At 39.6% G+C, this 20,849-nt stretch overlaps 2 protein-coding genes across 4 annotated transcripts in view; one reads left to right on the top strand and one right to left on the bottom strand.

Moving 5' to 3' along the window:
- ccdc146 (coiled-coil domain containing 146) overlaps positions 1–18,996 on the bottom strand; it is a 58,987-nt gene extending 39,991 nt beyond the window's left edge. For 2 of the 3 annotated variants that reach the window (XM_078942144.1, XM_078942145.1), the window contains exons 1-3: positions 18,846–18,996; positions 18,102–18,248; positions 265–347 (exon numbers count right to left, since the gene is read on the bottom strand). In XM_078942144.1, the coding sequence (XP_078798270.1) occupies positions 265–347; positions 18,102–18,209 (191 nt within the window). In that variant the 5' untranslated portion in view covers positions 18,210–18,248; positions 18,846–18,996. The remainder of the gene's footprint in view (positions 1–264; positions 348–18,101; positions 18,249–18,845) is intronic. The other variant, XM_078942143.1, reaches the window with a different exon arrangement.
- Positions 5,926–17,933, top strand: fgl2a (fibrinogen-like 2a). The gene is made up of 5 exons (XM_011491048.4): positions 5,926–6,790; positions 7,421–7,625; positions 14,858–15,077; positions 15,909–16,079; positions 16,153–17,933. The coding sequence occupies exons 1-5, from the start codon at positions 6,212–6,214 to the stop codon at positions 16,466–16,468; spliced, it is 1,491 nt and encodes a 496-aa protein (XP_011489350.1). The 5' UTR covers positions 5,926–6,211; the 3' UTR covers positions 16,469–17,933.
- Positions 18,997–20,849: the final 1,853 nt, after the last annotated feature.

Raw genomic sequence — 20,849 nt, 5'->3', positions numbered from 1 at the left:
GTTCTTTTTATTCCTTTAATTTGTTCCATAGGTTTAAAAAAAGAAATGTATATACTGACACCTTCTTCTCCAAGCTCCCATACAATTTATTTTTTAAATGACTTGTAAATTGAATTAAATCCAATTAATTTAACTAAGTTAAACAAGTTTTTTGTTTGTTTCAGGCTTTTTCGCAGTCAAAATGATTAAAAACATTTCACCGCTTTGCAGATATTTACTGCAAATATTTATTCTCGTCTTATCAGCAGAAGCATGAAATCGTACCGCTTCCATTTGTCATGGAGAAGTCTGTAGTTGCCTTTCAGTTTGGATAAAGTCGCCTGGTTGATTTTGCCTTCTGTAAACATCTGCAGAACACAAAAAGGAAAAGGGGAGAAAAACAAAGGTTTAGGTCATAACGGTACTTTGTGGGTTTTTTTTTCCCAGCAGTTATCATTTGCTAGAATCAGAACTCACCATGAATATTTCATAACCTTAATAATAAATGAAAAAAAAACTCCTGACAATTTTTAAGATTAAATTTTCGAGAAGGTAACCACAACAAGCCAAGTAAATAAAAGTGCTTACTGGTCAGATGGATGATGTGATTTAGTGGAAAAATTGAGTTTCAACGGGACAAACTTTGAATTGTTTCTTGAGATTTTACAACAGCCTGAAGTTTTTGAACCATTTTCAGGTTTCTGCTGTGCAGCGCATAAAGTTTATTTGTTGTTGCAGGAAAAAAATGTTTCGTGCGTGAAGAAAACAGAGCTTTAGATGCCCCAGAAAAGGGTTTTAATCTAATGAGACGAGAGAAAAAAACATATCCAGCTGTGATCTAACACATTTAAAGTATGTATAAACTCATCTGCCCAACTATTTGCAGCCTAAAAGGGGGACAGTTTATTAAAAATGGCCCTGAGAGACACTTCAAGTAAATAAAATGTTATGACTCTTGAATTATTGAAAGCTGGCAAAATGATTGAAAAAAAATACATCTGACTAAAGGGAAATCATCGTTTTGATTTTCCTGGTCTTGGAGCTTTGTGGGTGGAGGTAATCAGAGGTCAGGTGATGCTTCTTCTCTTATCTTGCGAGCCAGGCAGGTAAAAGTGGCGAGTAATGAGCAATGGCTTCGCCTGTATCAAAGAACTGCAGCCCTGATGATATCTCAGAGCTGTGCTGTGCAGCAACTATTATAATGACGTAAACACACCCAAAGATAAATCATGATTGTGTTATTGTTTGGGTCAATAGAGACAACTTTCAATTCCAGAAGTACGTTTTTTTTATTGCAAATTCCAAAAAAAAGAACCCACGGATGAGAAAAAAAGATATTTATAAAGATTTTATGTTTTAGCAAAATAAGCAAAGATATTTGGTGTACAGTAATCCCCATATCTTCAAATGTTAATTGGAAATGGGGCCTAATTCTCTAAAAACCAGAGCGTTTTATGTTTTGTGGAAGTGTGGTTGACAGTGGATCGACACTATCTTCTTTTTCGCCGCCAAGACTTTTCCTCTGCAGTGGAAGCAATGGAATGGTTTTATAAGGTGACTGCATGAAGCTTATGTGTGGCGACCTTCTCTGGACGGAGGAAGAGACTTGTAAAGGATGTTTATGCACACGGCACATTGATTCCAGACCAGAAACCTCCTGGAACATGAGAAAAAGAGGCAGTCCCTTTATCGCAAATTGAATAAGGAGATCTTTGTGACAAAGTGTCTGTTTACTCTGATGACCTCTGATTGACATTTTGTGTTGGAGGTGAGCCGACAGTCAAATTGAATCACTGTCTAGGTCATTTATTTTGCTGCATTATCTTCCTGTCTGGGGTTGTGTCCCATTTGCTTTACTACTCCCTAACCCCTAAAAGATTAAATAGTGTAGGACTATCTAGTGCCCTGGATTTTAACGCAATCACATGCTCACAACTCTTTTTCGTGAAGGGCAAATATGACATCACCCATTTGTTGCAGTAAAAACCATATAAATACGAACATTTTACTATTTATGAATCGACTATGTGTTCATACACAAAAACTTGGATGATTTGTAAAAAAAAAAATTATATATATATATATATATATATATATATATATATATATATATATATATATTTGAAACGTAATATATATTTGTATATCCAGGTATATATATGTATATATATACACAAATCGTTCAAATCGTCATTCACCAATGGTGAGCACTGAAGCACAGTAGTTTTTCGCATGGACTTCACTAAAACGGATATTTTCTAAATATAATAATGAACGTGAATCCACAATTTGAACAACTTTATTAGCAACATCCTCATAACATTAGATAGTCGTTTACTGAATATTATGCAATATTATTATGGTATGTGAGAACAACTGTCTCAATAAATTTGAAGTTTTTTTTCTGTTAAATGCAGTTTTCTTATATTTTCAAGTCAAATGCTTCTTCTGTTTCCTCTCTGGTTCTTTTCTGCCAAAACAAACTTTCCAAAAATGTATATTTTGTTTGGTAAAGTTGCTAGCTTGGGGGGGGGTTCAATTTAGCAGTCGGAGTAGGCGCTTTAAGAAAGTACCAGGAGGATTTTCATCATGTGATCTAGCGACTTGACATGTGTCCAAAATGAGTGGGATGTGTTATAGAAAAATTCCAGTTGTTTTTTTCAAAATAAAACTTACTTTAGAATCAGATAAGGGAAAAAATGTAGAAATGTTTTGTCACCACGGCCCAGTGGTTGGGAACCACTGCTATATAGTGCACTAAGTACTGAGTAGTAAAAGAATTTGGGTTTGTCCCTGAACCCAAGCAGAAAAATCTATCCCTAGACCAAAAAATGGGCCAACAAAACTTTTGGAAAATGTTTTAATAACCTGTCCTGTGGTTACAACTCTCTTAATGAACTGCAACAAATAGCCTGCACCCCGTTAATGATTATACAGAACGATAAAAACAAGACTGAGTGATTCTGGGAGGAAGTCACTGGAGGAGATAGCTCATTTCAGATGCTGTCATGATCATTCCCACATGATGGTCCATCAGACGCTCAATTCTTATGCCAACTTGCATGACAACCCTAAAGCCTGAAAAGCCCCAGCACATCAGCAGATATCCAAACCAAGCCGTGAGTGAGTCGCTTATCAATAAGAGGTTCCTGCTTTTTTGGATTTGAAAAAACTAAAGCGGTTCACAAATGTTTAACTGCGGACCCCACAGCCGCTGAAATGGATAATCTTATCAGCAGCAGTGAAGATGAGGCTATAATTCAGTTAGTTTCACACACGCCTCCCTGCAGGAACCTAAAGGAAGGCAACAGTGGTGCAATTCCAACTCAGAAACCTCCAGGGTCTCCCTTTAGGGGAGACAGAGAAACATATTCCATGACAATATACAGTTATAATTGAACAGATAGAAGACAGGCGATGGTTGAAAATGCTTTTTAGTTTTACATACTTTCACCCCATCTGGCAGAGGAAAAAATTCCACATCCACTTTTTAATTTAATTTCCCTGTCACATGACAAGAAGTGGTGTCAACAATGATTCTGGCTGATGGCCTCTGAGGATTTTTGTATTTTTTTCGGGAAGAGGTCCTTATCAAGTAAGAAGGTGCAATTTGAGAAAAAATTGTTAAGAAAATGTTTTTTACGAAAGAAAATTCCAACTTACAGCGTGTTACTTCCTGTCTTGCACATGACTCATATCAGGAAAATTTGTCTTCATAAAAATACTAAGATTGCAATAAAAACTTGAAATATTAAGTCGTAACTGCCCTTGCAGCTAGATATAGGTTGTCTGCAGGCCAAAAAACGGCCAAATTTGAATGAGGTAAACCGGTGGCACCCAAATAATATGAAGGTCATAGAACGTCAGTGAAACTGCAGAGTCAAAATGTTCATGCACATTTTTTTTTCTACGGGAGTTGTGTAAGCGACATGTCGCGGAAAACACTCAAAAAACACGCGGGGGTAAGCAAGAAGGTGAGACACAGGTGTGTCGTAGCGATTTTTAATTTTTTAACCCCTCCCCGCACAAGGGACCACTGCCTACCTATGTAGCCACAAGAGGGCCCAAGAGGGAATCCCACTGTGCCGGTCTGCAGACCGGATAAAATACAGGGTTGTGTCAGGAAGGGCATCTGGCGTAGAAATGTCTGCCAAACTATCTGCGTGAATCAGTGAAAGCTGATTTGCAGTGGCAACCCCTTAAGGGATATGCTAAACAGTGAGCAACAACAGGCCAGGTGCTCATGGAGTGCAGTGAGTTTCTTTAGCCAGTTTGCATGCATTATGTCAGGATCTGGTGATGTCCAGTTTTTTTTATATCTGATACTCTTTCTTGGATGTCTGCCACTGTGATGGTTACTGGATTCTATTCAGGTAGGCTGCTATGCTCTCTGAGGATGGATTTGGGAGGGTTCCATCCCAAATCCAGCACCCTGAGACTTTATACTAGCTGCAAGAAAGGAGGTCAAAGACTAGTGAGCGTGGAAGCCTTATCCAAGATAAAATATCCAAGCTGCATGAATACATCAAGCTCAAGGCCTTAACTGGCAGTGTGCTCAGTGAATGTCTCAGGCAATGGAGAGCAGAGGATGCAGTGAAGTGGCTGATATCAAGAAGTCCTATCAATGGCTAAAGGGCTGCCTACAGGACAGCACTGAACTGCTCATCCTGGCAGCTCAGGAACCCTGAGCACCAGAGCAATAGAGGCTCAGATCTACCACACCAGACAAGACCCAAGGTATAGACTGTGCAAAGAGGCACCTGAAACAATCCGGCACATAACTGCAAGGCGTAAGATGCTAAAATAATATACAGGAACATGTGTGCAGAATATGAACTGGAAACCCCAAAGTCAAAATGGGAAACACCTCTGAAAGTGGTAGAGAATAAGAGAGCAAAGATCCTGTAGGACTTACAGATACAGACAGACAGGATGGCAATGGCAAACCAAACAGACATGGTGGTACTGGATAAAGAACAGAGGAAAGCCGTTATGGTGGATGTGGTAGTGCCAACTAATGACAACATCAAGAAGAAGGGCCATGAGATACCGGGGAAATACCAGGGACTCAGAGAAGAACTGGAGAGAGCCTGGAAAGTGAAGGTGACAGTGGTGCCCGTGGTGATTGGAGCACTCGGGGCAGTAACCCCCAAGCTGGAGGAGTGGATACAACAGATACCTGGAAAGACCTCAGACCTCTCAGTCCAGAAAAGCGCAGTGCTAGCAACAGCTAAGATACTGGTAGAGGACCCGAGCTTTGGTAAGAAACCACCCGCTGAAGGGTGAGAGGGGAAATTTTAACCTCATCTGTCAGCCTGTCTATCACCACTGTAAACAGGAAGGGAGCTCAGAGCTGATCCCTGATGTAATCCCACCACCACCTCTAAGTCCTGTCACCCCTACAGCACACCTCACCACTGTCTTACAATGATCAACTTAAACAGTGCAGCCTAACAGGATTTCATCTTGATAGATTGTTTTAATAATTTTGTGTCATGATTGGTTAAAATGAATTGATTAATTTCCATGAATATATTTCAACAGTTCAACAGTCAGTATTTGTAGAAATGATCCAGCCAGCCTGTGAGGACTGAAGAGGTTCACCATGTGGCCTTGAAATTTTATAGACACTCAAATTCACTGAGCAACGAAGCATGAAAAGCATCACCCTAATGTCAGCTGACTGGATAGGTTCTGCGCTCCAGGTCACAAATTCAGAGAAATGGATGGATGAGGAAGAAAAACCACGACTGCCTTTTCTACATCCTCTTTCTGTCGTCCTTCCATCCACCTACAATCTTTACATCTCTGTACTTTTTTTATTTTTTTCTACACTGCCGTTGATGTGTTTTGCAGTGCGCAGTGGTACGGCCCCTCCCAACCTCCTAAACTCAGCACTCTCTCCCATCGCTCTCTCTGCCTGCCTCCCTTCCTCCCTCTCTCGTCTTGATATTAATGACACAGCTATCTGAGGCAGCGCCAGATCCCCTGCGCTCACTTCTTCCTGCAGGCTGCACTTCATGCACACACGCTCACCGACACACACACACACAAAAATACTTGTGCGCCAAAAAAGATCCTTAAATCCACACATTCTTACAATCTACAGCCACCCACACAAACACAACTGAAACCAATTTAGACAGCAAGTTGATAGCCAGGGCAGTACCGGGTAGCACGAGCGCTCTCTTCTTTAACGCGTTTCTTTTGGAGAAATCTTATTTGAAAAAAAATGAGGACATTTGTTTTTTGTACCAGTTTCCTGCTGGCAGTCACCTTGGCGCTGTCGCCTATCGGAGCTGCTGACTTCTCAGTCAACTCTCACCAGCGATGGGACATGAAAGGATCCTACAACCCGGGATTTGAGGCTGGCACCCCTACCTCTTGCCCCGTGAAACTTCGACCCTCGGGCCAGTGTGGCGGCTCTGGGGTCGGCACTGAGGAAGGGGAGGACTGCCCCTATCAGCTCACTCTTCCTCCCCTAAGCATCCAGCTACCCAAGCAGTTCAGGCTGCTGGAGAAGACGCTAAAGGAGGTGCAAAGCCTGAAGGAGGTGGTGAACAAGCTAAAAAGGGGGTACCAGGAGTGCTGTGGGACACGGGGTTCGGGGGCGTTTGGATACCAGCAAGCAGACCAGGGACAGACGGAGGTCTTGACTCAACTGGATACTCTGAAGGACAAGAGTATGGACGGGATCGGTAACGGGGTTCAAAGCGGGTCAAGCCAAGAGGAGAGAGGTGATGGGATGATTCACGGAGCTGGTGTGGAGGGAAAAGCTAGACCAAACCCGAGGGATTTGCAGGAAATGCAGGTAAGGAGCTAAAGGTTATGAGTAAAAGAAGTTAATTCTTAATTGCATAAAACTTCATGGGCATGTAGGTTTCATGTCTCAAAGAAATCCTGCAGATGACATACTTTAGTAGGCTGTGCACATTCCTCAAAGAATATTTGCACTATTTAATGTCCATCCATTAAACTGAAACAGTTCCAATCCGACACTGTTATCAGTCCCGAAGAAACTGATTGCAGCAATGAGATATAAACATATTTCGTTTATAAATACTCAAGCTGGGATTTTCTTCTATGTTGCTATTTTTCTAGGCACACAGTTGGAATGTAAACTGACCAAAAAGTTATGAAGGCTGTAAAGGCTGAGCTGGCTTCAATCCACCAGGGAGAATTCATGTTACTGGGTGGAGAATCAGTATAAGACATTGGCCAAAAAAACTGTGGTAAATTTCGAGCCGTCTTGATTTGCTTCTCGCAGCCTCTTTGGCAGACAGCCAACCGCCGCACAGACAACAATTCTATTCAGAAATGGCAATTGTCTGGACAAACACACCCCTGTGGGGTCTGTTAATCCACCTGCTTTTGTTGTCTATGCCAAAACAAAAAAATAAAACCATAAAAAAACGTCTGCCTTTCTTCTGGCCTCTCCCAGGTGAAGCTCAATAGAATGTCAGTCAGCCTGCGTAACGCCAGGAGCCAGATCTCGGTTCTGCAAGGTCGTCTGGAGGGGCTCAACCTGCTCAACATGGAAAATGTGCAGACTATGGTGGACAGGCGGGTGGAGAACATCACTGGTGCGGTCAACAGGCTCAGCTCCACCTGCAACACCCAGTGTGCCGTCCAGAACAGCCCCCAATGTAAGCTTTCTTCCCTCATTTCACAGCAGTCTTAATGCAAGACTTTTCTTTTGTATTTGTACCATTACATCATGCAATGTGGAGAACTTTCCACTTTTTTTTCCTTAAGTTTAAGAAGAGGCCAGCTGCTTGGATAACAGAAAAATAAAATGTTGGCTCCATGTTGGTCTTATCTGGTCAACAGATTTGTTATTGCAACTAAAACAAAGTCTGAGTTTCACAATAGTTTCTGGGAAATGGGAAGTGAAACTGTTCAGGCTGACAATTTTGACAGGTTTCTTCCAATAATAGTTTCATCCACGGTAAGCATGCAAGAAAAGAAAAGGCAAGTTCATTAGAAATTTGCCTCCGAGTTGTTGGCAGGACAGTTGGTGTGAATTAAGCCCACCCTCATTTCCCATTATCTTTGTGTTTACACGCGCTCATGTTAGATTTTAGTCCCTCACAACCCCAACAAAAACGGCGAGCAATATCAGCGCCAACCAACTGTACAGTTTTGAGCCACATACCAGCTCACACGAGGAAATTTAAGATGTACATGGATCTAGCCGTTTACAAGTGGATATGTCAGGGCTTGCGGCTTGGCGTAGTAGATTTTCTGTCGCACATACAATCTTTTTTTCAATGGCATTATTTGTCTGCTCCTGATTCACAATGATTTGAACACTCAGATATGCAATTTTAGGCTTATTTTTCTTCATATATGTCCTCCATCATGAGAAAAATGCTACAAGAACACGTTAAAAACACTGAAAACGTGATTTTCATCTGAGTAGATTTTTAATTGGTATAGGATTTTTTTCCAATTTTTAAATGATGGCAAAAGATTAAGCAAGTAATGAGAAAAGTCGCCTTTATTTTCGCTGCACAAACATTTAAATAGTTTATATTCACAGTTTGCTCTGCTGTCAACATGGGAAAGAGCTTCAAATGCAGATCTGTGGAGACATGGATGTGGAAGCTGGCAGGAGAAATGCAGGCCACTTCTCAGCCACAAACAGAATAATATTCCAATGTGATGCTTTCTCTAGCTTTTTATGTGGAGAACAGATGTGAGCTCTAAGGAGATTAGCTGCGACACTGGCATCCCATCCCTTGTTTTTTTTGTGCTTCTCTCACAAATTCGGCACTCCCCCCTCAAAAAACATAAAAAAACTGTTCACTTCCTTCCATCTTCTCTGATCTTCTTCTTTAACTTCAACGGACTCTTTCATAATCTTTCTGGCTGACCTCCCTCTGGCCCCCTTCAAGCTCCGGTGTAAATGTGAGCACTAATTATTTGATGCCGGTAAGAAACGCTGCCGTGTAGGAAGATCTTCTGACTGTGTTCTGCTCATGGATTGCACGCTGGGTCAACAACACTTTGAACATCAATCCTAGGTGCTGAAGTCGAAACAGGCGGAAACAGCTTCTGCTTCAGGTCAGGAAGTGATGCTCAGTCAAGTCTAAAGTCAGTTCAACAGGAAACCAGGAGCAGCTGGTGTCACTAAAGGATTTTAGCTAATAATTAGTGACAGGAACGCTGATTCTAAAGAGCTTTTCCCTCCTTAATAGCCGTTTTTCACCTGCAATGTCACTAGAACAGATAGAACTAAGGAACAAATTCCATGTTCTCGATGATTTGGATCACATATGAATAGAAAATGTATTGAATAGAAAACATATTGCACTTTTACTTAATATAAGCCTTCAAACTGTAAGCTTTAGCATAAAGTAATAAGAAATGTTGCGTAGCCCAGCAGAGATCAGTCATAACCTTTATTTTTACAACTACAGCGGTCAAAAGGTCTGTAACCAACAGCACAATTTAGTCAAATCTACAAAAATTATGGCACAGACGGAAAAAATGAGCATAATTAAAAAAGAAAGTGGATAAAACTCTTAAATAATATCAGAAAAAATAAAGAAATCACAAAAAAAAAATCCAAGATGTGAAGTTTAAAGCGAGTAAATAATGCAGAAACAACTTTCTTGAATTAGAAGATACACATTTTGTGGTATTTATAACTGAAATAAAAAGGTCATGTAGCATAAATAAAAGATGTATTTAGGTCAACTTTGTACCAGTTTTAGTGCAAAAAGGTCTTTTCTTTACTGCCAGGCTGTTTCAGTCTGTCGCCTTTAGTTTTGATTATAAACTATCCAAAGAACTCACCTGAAACTCAAATGACCTAAAAAGGTTGTGGATCTTTAACAGGTCTAATATCAACCTGGACCTGCACCAATGAAACATTTTAGAATTTGAATTTCTGAAGGAAAATAATGAAACCTGCCCAGAACTGCCCTGATGTTTTCTTTTTCATTTATAATTTAATAGATGTAGTGTTGCATTTTGGGTCATGTATGGGAGCTGAAGGAAACGTTGTTCCACAGCATCCTGCAGAAACTACAGTTCATTAAAACAAAAAAACCTTGAACCGGTTGAAAATCGTGTATTAAATCTTATTCTTACTTTTTCGCTCAATCTGGATGTTTGAAAGGAGTATGACTGAGACATTATGAGCTGAAATGGTCTTCTTCATCACAAAATAATCTATGCAACAATCCATCCAGCCATATTTGGCACTCAGGAACCGGTGGATGTAGGACCCACAGTCCAAGAGACTGGGCCTGGTGGCAGGAATGTAAAACAAGCTCACCCCCAAACAACAAAAAAAGCATGGCACAGGGGAGAGATAAAAATGAGGTGACGAAGATAACCTGACCAGGATGAACTAAAAACCAGAAAAAAGATCAGGTCCTTGTTGCCCAACTGGGGTGAGGGGGTAACATGGTGACTTCCTTCTCAGGAAAAGACAAGGAAGAAGAGGAGCAGTCTGGACAACCCACACAAATGACAGGAAATATGAAGAGGTGCAATCCCCCCAACCATCCTCAGGCAAAGAACCATTGAAAGAGCAAGACAATCCACAACCATCCACTGGTAGAGGGAACATGAAGAGGAGCGGCCCTGGCAACTCTCAGTCCCATCAACTTTCCACAGTGAAGGAAATATGAAGAGGGGCAATCCTGCCGACCCTCTTCAGGGTACACAGAATATGAACGAGCAGGCCAGCCGGTCGGCAAACCATCAACAGGTACAGGGAACATGAAGAGGAGCAGTCGGTACCTTTCAAAGATTAGAAACATGAGGAGGAGCGGTTCCAGAAACTCTGCTCAGCAGCAGGAAAAATGAAGAGGAGTAGCCCTGGCACGGCTCAAGAAGGGCTGCGGGGAAACCTTTATCTGGCGTGTTGTAACGTTAAAAGTAAAGTTCAAAGTACCATTAGCTGTCACACACCTAGGTGTGTGAAATTTGTTCTCCGCATTTGACCCATCGGTGAGCTGCAGACACAGCCGCGCTCGGGAACCATTTGGTGGATTAACCACCCCAAACCAACCCCTCAATGCTGAGTGTCAAGCAGGGACGCATTAGGTCCCATTTTTAGAGTCTTTGGTATGACTCAGCCTTGATTTGAACACCTGACCTTCCAGTCACAGGGCGGACACTCTACCACAAGGCCACTGAGCCGGTCTAACGTGGTGTGGTCTGAAGGGGTGAGAGAACTGCCACTGCGCAAAAGAATCTCCAGCTGGGTCCTGGGTAGTTGGGTGAATCCACTTTGTCACCCTTTTTATTTCTTCCTCTGTTGTATGGGCTAATTTTTGAGTTTAATTGTTCTTGGCAAGTTGTTTTCATTAAACAATAGGTTCTCCAACAGTTTAGGTTCTCCAACAGTTTAGGGTCCTACACTACCAGTTCCTGATATTTGGCCGTGCATATACCATATTTTCCGGACTATAAGTCGCACCGGAGTATAAGTCGCACCAGCCCAAAAATGCATTATAAAGTAGAAAAAAACACAGATAAGTCGCACTGGACTATAAGTCGCATTTTAACTTTCACAACCTTATATGACACAATCATAGCAGACTGTTTATCTAATAATTTCACAGTAATTTTTTCTCAAACTTATTTATTTATTCTTTTCATGAAGCATCATTGGCCAACTACTACTCTGTTTTCATCCTGTATTTGTAGAAACAGTTTTCACTTTTATTGCATTTCTGAATCTATGAAATCATTGGAAAATAGAATATTATGTTGTTAGCCTTCAAGATCTTACTGTAAAAAAAAGTTTGCTGATTCTCTGAGTCACTTAACATACTCTTAACACTTAACATACCTCATACATCAAATTGACCCAGGAACATCATCTCTGTTCCTCACAAATGAACATAACAGGAGGGTTAACAATGTATTTATTTCAATTTATTTCGAATATAAGTCGCTGCGGAGTATAAGTCGCACCCCTTGCCAAACTATGAAAAAAAGTGCGACTTATAGTCCGGAAAATACGGTAATGTTGCTGTGTAAAAAGGAATCACCTCAAAAAGATTCAAATAAATGTTTAGTTTTTTGTCAAATTGGTGCATTACTTTAGTTTTTAGATTTTGTCTCTTAAACCCAAAAAACTGAAGTTGTTTTTTTCAGAATATCTTAAATGACCACTTCCCCACACATTATCCCTTTTCTTTCCTTTTCATAAGGCTAACATCCCTGATAGCAGTGCCCCCCCCCTCCCGGCATTCATATGCACATTTATAACTCAAGCCGGCAGCTTGGTATGCAGTCCAGACTCTCAACAAGTCATTATTAAAAGTATGTTACTGAATCTGTCAGACCCGTCATCTTACAGCTTCATTTGTCAGGAACTCAGCAAAAAAGAGGGGAAAGCAATGAGCCTGCTACTTGCTGCAGCAAACGGTTTAACGGCATCTTAAAAACCTAATTTGGTTGCAAAGTTGCTTCCTGCAACATATGGGATTTTTGATGAAGTCTTCCAACTGCCACAAAAAGCCTTTGTTCCAGGTCCAAATATTACTACACCTTCTAATTCTGTGGTGTTATGATAACACCTTTGTTTTGCAAATACACAAAAAAAGCGTTCCTAAATATCAAATTGATCAGAGTCTAAGCTAAAATGAGATGTTGTAGTTTACGAAACTAAAAGTAATTTCAGGTATGTTCCCACCTGGTTTTTCTTTTTTTCTACTGCTGACTAGCGCATGTCCGCCACCTACAGTTAGAAGAGGCTTGGTGGGAAATGGCGAAGCTCCACACTTTTCATTCACAGGTCTATTCAGTTGTAATTGTTAATTTCTCCTTCATGATCGATTGTCAAACGGTTGGAACTTCCGTGAATTAAAAGGGACGACATCTATACATCACTAGTAAGTCTGAATCTTTAATTGGTCAAAGTGTGACCTGGTTTAATTTTGAACGTGTATTTTGGACGTCCACCCCGAAAACATTGTTAAAAATGTGCATAGCTACATGTGAACGGAAAGTTCTGTACACAGAAGCCCAAAAAGCATTTTTACGCAGATTTACATAGACTTTTTGTTGAAAGTGGTTGGTTGTACATGCGTTGCTGAGGACGATGTGAAAGTAGCTTGAGATATCACAGGAATCTGTTGTGATCAAAAGAAAATACTGTATATAAAGTTCAGATCCACAACAGAGCTTTGTGATTTGACCGTAACCGAAGTAGCTTTGGGGGACTTTAAGAAGCAAAAGCGATGTTGTTTTCTCTTTCTAGAGCAGTTGAAGACAAATTAGCTTCTAATTTCAGTTAACAAGCAGTCAAACAATCAGCCAGCATCCTTTTAGACATCCATAAGTGAGCGATATTAGAGTTATTTAGGTTGGGCTCAGTGCCAGAGCTCCCAAGGTGGCTTCCGACAAACGAGACTGTCCGCTCACGCAGAAGGTTGAGGACAAACAGAGAAGGAGGGGTGAAGTTAACATGCAGTTAGACACTCGAGGTGTGGGGGACGCTGAAAGAATTTATAGGACAATAATGTAAATGCCAAAAGGTAAAAGAGAAATACAAGGACAGCTTTACGCCTTTGGCTAATTCGCTAACAAACTGATGATCTGCAGTGCGAAAGTTTTCCAAGTCACTGATTTAAAAAACAAAAAAAAAATTTAAAGAAAAATTGTCACAACTTTCCTGCATGGATGAGATTTACACCTCTATCAAACCCCACTTCAAATATTAAGAAGAGTAATAAATGTTGAATGAAGCAAACTCAAGAAAGGTGAGCTACATCTTTTCACAATTTAGACATGAGCTGCAGAATAAGAGAAAATATGTCCCCCCCCCCCCCCCCCCCTTATCCACATGGGGGACCTTTAGACTTTGGCTTTAGGGTTTAGTGGATGACCTGCAGTGGGAAACAGGTGACAGGAGAAAGAGCTAGAATAATAAGTGGGCAGGCAGAGGTCAAAAGAGGATGAAAAAAACCCCAAAAGATTTGATTTCTCACTCTTTATCAAAGATATGTAGGAAGATCTTTATTCAAAGGGAACTGTTTAGAGATAAAAGGAGGTTTTGACATCTTGTTTAATTTTCCCTCCTGTGTCTTTCCTATAAAGTCACGCATTAAAAAAACCGCAGCAGTTTCTGAATTTGATTGCATTCCCCCAAAGTGAAATCACATTTGAGACTTGCGTAATAGTTGGAACCCATTATATTATTTTGTTCTTCAATCTCAGAAGTTGTATTTGTTACGTACCCTTCTTAAAGACAAATGCACCGATATAAATTGTGTTTTGGGGTGTTTTTAACATTTTTTGTGGCATTTTTCTGATGATGGAGGACATATATAAATAAAATTGAGCTTAAAATTGTATTTTTAAATATTACTTTATTTAAATCCATGTGAATCAGCAGCAGACTAAAAAAATGCTATATGAAAAAGATTGTATTGGTTACATAGAAAATACGCTGGGCGGGCCACAAGCTCCATTGTGAGGTATCCTCTTGTAGACGACTAGATCCATGTACGTCTTTGTTTTCCTTGTCTGAGCTGGAATCTGAGTCTAAATTGTATGGCTGGATAGCTCCAATGTTGCTTACCATTCTTGTTGCACCGGTAATGTCAGGTTGGGGTTGTGAGAGGTTGTAAGCTAGTGGGAGAGGATGTCAACAGATTACTCAGCTATGGATGACGGGAAGTGCAGCAGGGTTTCTCTACAGTCCCACCCACAACTCAGAGGTAAATTTCTAAAGAGCTCCTGCCGCTCTGAGGAAAACTATGCTCTAGAAAACGACATTTTTTTTTAATTTTGGCTAAAAAGCTTGATGATTGGATGGGGTCTTTAAACCAATGACAATAGAATTAAATCCTAGTAAAATCTATCTAAAACTGCCTTCTTTTTTGTCTATCAATGTGCCAACCTGCAGTCATCTTAGCTCCTCGGGATTGTTCGGACTACAATGTTTTGGAAACAAGGAAAAACGGCGTTTATCGGGTGACCCCCGACCCCCGCAACAGCACCTTTGAGGTCTTCTGCAACATGGAGTCCTACGGAGGTGGCTGGACGGTCATACAGCAGCGCCTTGATGGTTCAGTCAGTTTTAACCGCACCTGGGCCGAGTACAAGAAGGGCTTTGGGAACCTCAGGTATGCTTCCTTCGTCTCCAAAGTGGCTGTTGCGTTGCATAAATCAGGGACAGGAAGGTCAAAATACTTAACCTGCGCTGTAGACGAGAAAGCTGGAGCTCAAAGAGCAGGTCACATTTTGACCTTTAGCAACAGATGCTGAGCTTCAACTGAAAAGTTTGTGACAAAAACCCCTCATCTATGAAATAATGGGCATCATGGGGAGTTAAGGGTTAGCATTTCAAGAAATGTTAACTGGACCTGAATGAAAATAAACTGCTTTGCTGTGGCAGCACTGATAACAGGACCTGAGTCCAGCATTTTACACTAAAATGCTGTGTTTGAGGTTGCTACATTTCTCCTTCGTTGCTGATCTCCTATAGGTAAAGATGACACAGACACCTATTTCTTTGTGCAACTTAGTTCTGCAAAGTGCAGATGTCTTCTTTTATTACTGCTGACAGTTTTTGTCCCATTTTTTTAAGTTGTGAAGCAAAAAAAAAGAAAACTACAAAAAAATCAGCTTGAAAAGCTGACTATTTGGATTTAAAATGTTGTTAGTGCCTATCTGGAATCTACCATCTGGTCGGATAACTAGAGGGGGGTTGATTCAATTGATTTGAGTTTTAAATTCCTATGAAGAGTCATACTGAAAATTAGGAATGTTATATTAACCATTTAGTCTCACACTATCGTCTTTTAATAGTTAGGGAGAGGGAATTTGGACATAGTATATGGTGCTTCCCTGTTACTCTCATAACTAATAAAACTTGTTTTAAAAAAGCTTTAAAACGAAACCGTTTTTAACCTTTGTAACACAATGTTTTCTTGTTGTTCTTTTGTGTCTTCCAGAGGAGAGTTTTGGCTAGGAAACGATCACATCCACTTGCTGACCAAAGCCAAAGATATGACTCTGCGTATCGAGTTGGAGGACTTTGAAGGAGTTCGGGAATATGCGAAATATGACCAGTTTTATGTGGCTAACGAATTCTTACACTACCGACTGTCAATAAGCGGATACAGGTAATTTGTTTGGCGTTTGTCCAGAGTTAAATTCATGCGAAGCAGTATTGACATGTGCGTTTTTTGGTTCCAGCGGGACTGCCGGTAACGCCATTAGCTTCAACAAGCACTTCAACCACGACCAGAAGTTGTTTTCCACGCCGGACCTGGACAATGACATGTACCCCTCGGGAAACTGCGGCGCCTACTACAGCTCCGGCTGGTGGTTTGATGCCTGCATGTCGGCCAATCTGAATGGGAAATACTACCACAAGAGGTACAAAGGAGTCCGGAATGGGATCTTCTGGGGAACGTGGCACAACATGTCATCCGAGTACTACCCTACCAACTACAGGCAGGCCTTTAAAACTGTCAAGATGATGATACGGCCTAAAAACTATGCTCCTTAGGTGGATATGATAACATTTCTGACTTCAGTTTAAAAAATAAAAAGAAATTACGTTTGTACATGTTTCCACAGCAAAAGAAGCCAATAAAAGCAGTACCAACAAGGATTGTTAAAAATCATAATGTTTTAGGAGTTTTTCTACCGTAGCGAGGTTGGTTTTCACAATAAAAGAGAATGACCTGTGAACAAGGATGACAATAGGAAAATACACATGCAGTGTGAAAGGCCAGCCTCCCACAAAGGGCCATAATATCACACGTGAGGTTAACACGAGCAATTTGTCATCCATCTGTGACATTTCTACACTTGCTGCCTCCTGCTATAAACCCAGCTGAGTCGCGGCGCAGCACACTCCAGCGGTAAAAACTAATGACCTATCATTTTCTCCGCTGTAAATGACTCCATAATTAACAGCAACCACCCAAGTGAGGTATATGAGAGTGGATGATATGTTTTCTTCTTTTTTCGGGGATATGAAATGAATCCAGAAAAGACATCCTGCTGTGAACAGAGTCCAAATGTTACATTATTTTTTCATTGCAAGCTGATCACAAGTTAACATTCTGGTGCCACTAGCTTAAACTACAACAGAGACAGCTTGCCAATGGATTATCTTCCCAAACAATATAAAGCGTGCTGCCGGAAAAGATTCCCCCTGTGAGTGCTACACGCACTGTATTATTGATTCTCTAGAAAATTGTTCCTGACAGCAGCTACTGATCATGACATTAAACAGTTCCAAGTGTTTTTCTAACCTTATTCCGAGTTCGACTATCTCTACTGCACACCTCTTGATGTCATATAACATTCTTTATCTGTAGGCTAACTCACTGTTTGTACAATACTGCTACCTAATGTTTGAAAACTGTACAGCATCATACCATTTTTTTAAACACACTGTGGATGGCAAAGACAAGACAAGAGGATTCAATCTAAGGATGTGTACAGTATTTATTTTGTTTTTGAAAGGTTTTATAGTGCAAATGCAGTAAAGTCCAATTATTGATGGTACTGATGAAGACTGTATATAAACTGTCATCCTTCTTCACCACTCTTGGTTCACATGGATGTTTTCTACGATGCATTTCCATTTGTCATAACCAAAAATATGCACTTTTTATACGAGAGAAATTTAAGTTTTTTTTGTTTTTGTTTTTTCTTGCTGAATGGAGTTCAGTTTTTTTCGTAGTTTAAAGACTCCCTGATGCCTGATCAGCTTTTAGTCTTCTGCTATGAAAACAAAAAGTGTACATAAAAATGTAAGTTTAGCATGTGATATTTTAAAGTGTGTCCGGTCTAGTAGAGAAGCCTGTAAATAGGAAGGATGAGGTGCTGCATGCCCTTAACAGATAAGTGAATGAGATGTTTACTCAAAGAGCGACAGACATTATTGTTGGAAAGTTATTTTAATGTCTATTTACTGTCTGTACTGGTTACTTTAATAAAAAAAATAGTTGTGCTTGAAATTAAGCTGTTTTTTAAATATAAAAAAAAAGTTATTGGTCAGAATTTCCTTTGCATTTACAAATCAGAGTTAGACAAACGACTTCTCTGGCACATAATATGTCATTTAAAACGATTTTATATGTCTGTCACTGTTGAACAATCTGATTGAAAGTGACATGACTCCTTACCTCTTCAAGATATTGAAAAGCAGGACAGGCAGAGACAGCGACGTTGACAGAGGGCTGATCTTCCTGGAGAGATGGATGAGGTGGAGAAGTGTTCCCTTGTTCCTCCATGCCTGGAGGCTTATTATCTTGTTGATCCTCAAACAGAATCTCTAAGGGAAAGCAAACAACTCTATAAATCTACACATATGATTCAACAGAGAATGCACAACACATTACCAGAAATACTATTCTGTAGTAAAAAGGGGTCTATAGGAAGTATACTTGGTATATAAAAGTGAGGCAGTGTACTTGAAGTCTATTTTTCTATACTATCTATATACTGTAAACATGGAATGTTCCAATTTATTTTGTATTCAGAAGTATACATGGTGTAGTATACTTGCTATACTTACAGATATTTAGTAAAATAAACGTTGGGTGCACTACTTTTTGCTAAGAGATATCTGTGCTTAGTCACACGCACAATTTGTGTAGAAAAGCAGAGCAAAAATGGTTAATGATGAGTATAAATTTTAAGTTTGTTATGTGCATTGATTTGATCCGGACGGTTGGATATTTTTTCGGTTGAATTTTTGTTCAGGCACATTTACGAACGCCACGTTAGCTTGAAAAGAAAAAGTTGAGCACGAGCGTTTCGGTTTTGCATACTAAGCTAGTGGCTACCGATTTGAAACAAAAAAAAACAAAAAACAAAAAAACACGAAAGTAAAAGTTTAAAGGTTAATTTTGTTCGTTTATACTCACGCCTACAAGACTTTTCCGCTTCTCCGTTTGCTTGAAGTTCGACCTCAAACAACTTTTAAAAGAGTTGACGAGACAGGCACACGCAGGCAGAGATTTACCCTCTAGTTGTAGCGCGTTACCATGACAACGACGCTGCGCGTTGTCTAAAAAAGACATAAATAAATGAACAGAACCCTAATACGTGTAGCACGTTAGCCTAAAGGTTAAATTGTTAAATTGGAAACACTATATATATATATATATATACACACACACACACACACACACAGACATAAACAGTTCTTGTCAAAGTGTTATGTCCATATTGTTTATCAATTAACTGAGTTAGTAAATTGTAAAGTGCAAACCTATGCAAGAGGTTGCAAGGACATTAACTTTACTACATAAATGCAAAAATTCCCAACTAAAGAACCATAAATTAGGATCAACAAAAATGTGAGTTTTTAGACAGATATAGATTTAATTATTGCAGCTGTTTAAGGGTAACAATATGGTGAATTGATACTAAAGCCTTTTTTTTTAAATAGAACCAGTTGACTTTGTTCTGGTAAGATGTCTTAAAATAAAACACCAAAAGATTAAATTAAATCTTTAAACTTGCTATAAAGACTCATGTTTTGGTATATTGGTCTGCTAATCGGAATTATATCTTTAAATAAGTGCGTATTGGTCAGTAAAATAGTTTTATATCTTTAAAAATTAGGAGGTTTTACACAAAAGAACGTATTTTTACACAGTTTCCCCCAATTATATCTTATTTAAATGCTACAACAGCCCAAATCCTTATTTTTTAGAGCACAAACATGTTAAAATGACTCATTTTGAGATACATTTCTTTAAAAATTACACATAAATATGTGTTTATTTTCAAACTCTTGTTCTGCCATTGCTAAATATATTTGAACTGCTGTGAGTCAAAAGAAGTAAATCATATCATGAAACAAGACAGCTTACCATTCACAAATAAAACTTGAGTAAAATATTGTTTAAAAAATCAGTGCGTTTGCTAAAAATAAGATGTTTTTAAGATCAAAAGACTCAAGATATATTGTCCAAAAAGTGTTATGTCTTACTAAAAAGTTCTAAGTATGTTAGTTTTGTCTTGAATCAAGTATAATCAGATATTTACACAAGAAACCAGACCAAAATACTTTGTGTGATTTAGTTTTGTTGCAGTAAAGAAGATCCATAAAATGATGACTGATTGAAGTTGGTATGGAAGAACTTGACGGGCCTGCAGAGACCTGACTTACACTGATAGAATATATTTGGAATAAATTTCAATCCAACATGCCCTGGAAATGACATTAAAAAAAACTAAACTACAATGTTCCCTCAACTGTACAATTTTTGGCATGAATTAGTGCTCTGTGTGCACAAATTGGCATTATATTGGTATTTTATGTGGAACATTAGCATTTTGTGGATAGTAATCAATATTTTGGTCACAAATTAGCAATAGCAGCTGATATTACTAAAATACTAGTACAAAATACTATTAAAATGCTACTTTGTGGCCACAAAATACTAATTTATGCGCACAGAATACCAAATGGTGGCAACAATTTATAAATTTGAGGGAACAATTTATAATTTTTTCTAAAGTCATGTCTAAGGCGCTGTAATTTTAGTAATCAAATAGCTTTAGGCTGTCATATTATGTCATCCACACACATTAGTCATCCAGCAGAGGGAAGCAGAGAGCTGTGCTCCAGTTTGCCTGCCCTGTGTGTGGCGGCATCAAATGCCAGCTGGATTGGAGGACATGCTGGGAGGCCTACATGCAGAAATTAAAAACAGACTGAGCTGAACTGAAGAGACTTAGGTGATGATGATGTAACACTGCTCTTGACCCATTGCCTTTTTCCCTGCAGGAGTCATCACTCACTCCCTGGAACAGCTGCTGGGGGGTGTTCTTATGTATGAAGTATAAAATACTCAGTTTCTGTTTGAGACCTTTCTTCAAAAAGATTTGTATTGAACTGATGATACTTTGGGTGTTTT

This window comes from Oryzias latipes, chromosome 23 (assembly GCF_053564925.1).
Source record: "Oryzias latipes strain Hd-rR chromosome 23, Olatipes_Hd-rR_3.1".
NCBI lineage: Eukaryota > Metazoa > Chordata > Actinopteri > Beloniformes > Adrianichthyidae > Oryzias > Oryzias latipes.
Note: the sequence above shows the minus strand (reverse complement) of the source record. Positions and strands in the feature narration are given on the sequence as shown.

Coding starts and splice junctions, on each gene's coding strand:
- fgl2a (XM_011491048.4), top strand. CDS start 6,212: ATGAGGACATTTGTTTTTTGTACCAGTTTCCTGCTGGCAGTCACCTTG. Junction 7,626..14,857: donor CGTCCAGAACAGCCCCCAAT/GTAAGCTTTCTT, acceptor GCCAACCTGCAG/TCATCTTAGCTCCTCGGGAT. Junction 16,080..16,152: donor CTGTCAATAAGCGGATACAG/GTAATTTGTTTG, acceptor TTTTGGTTCCAG/CGGGACTGCCGGTAACGCCA.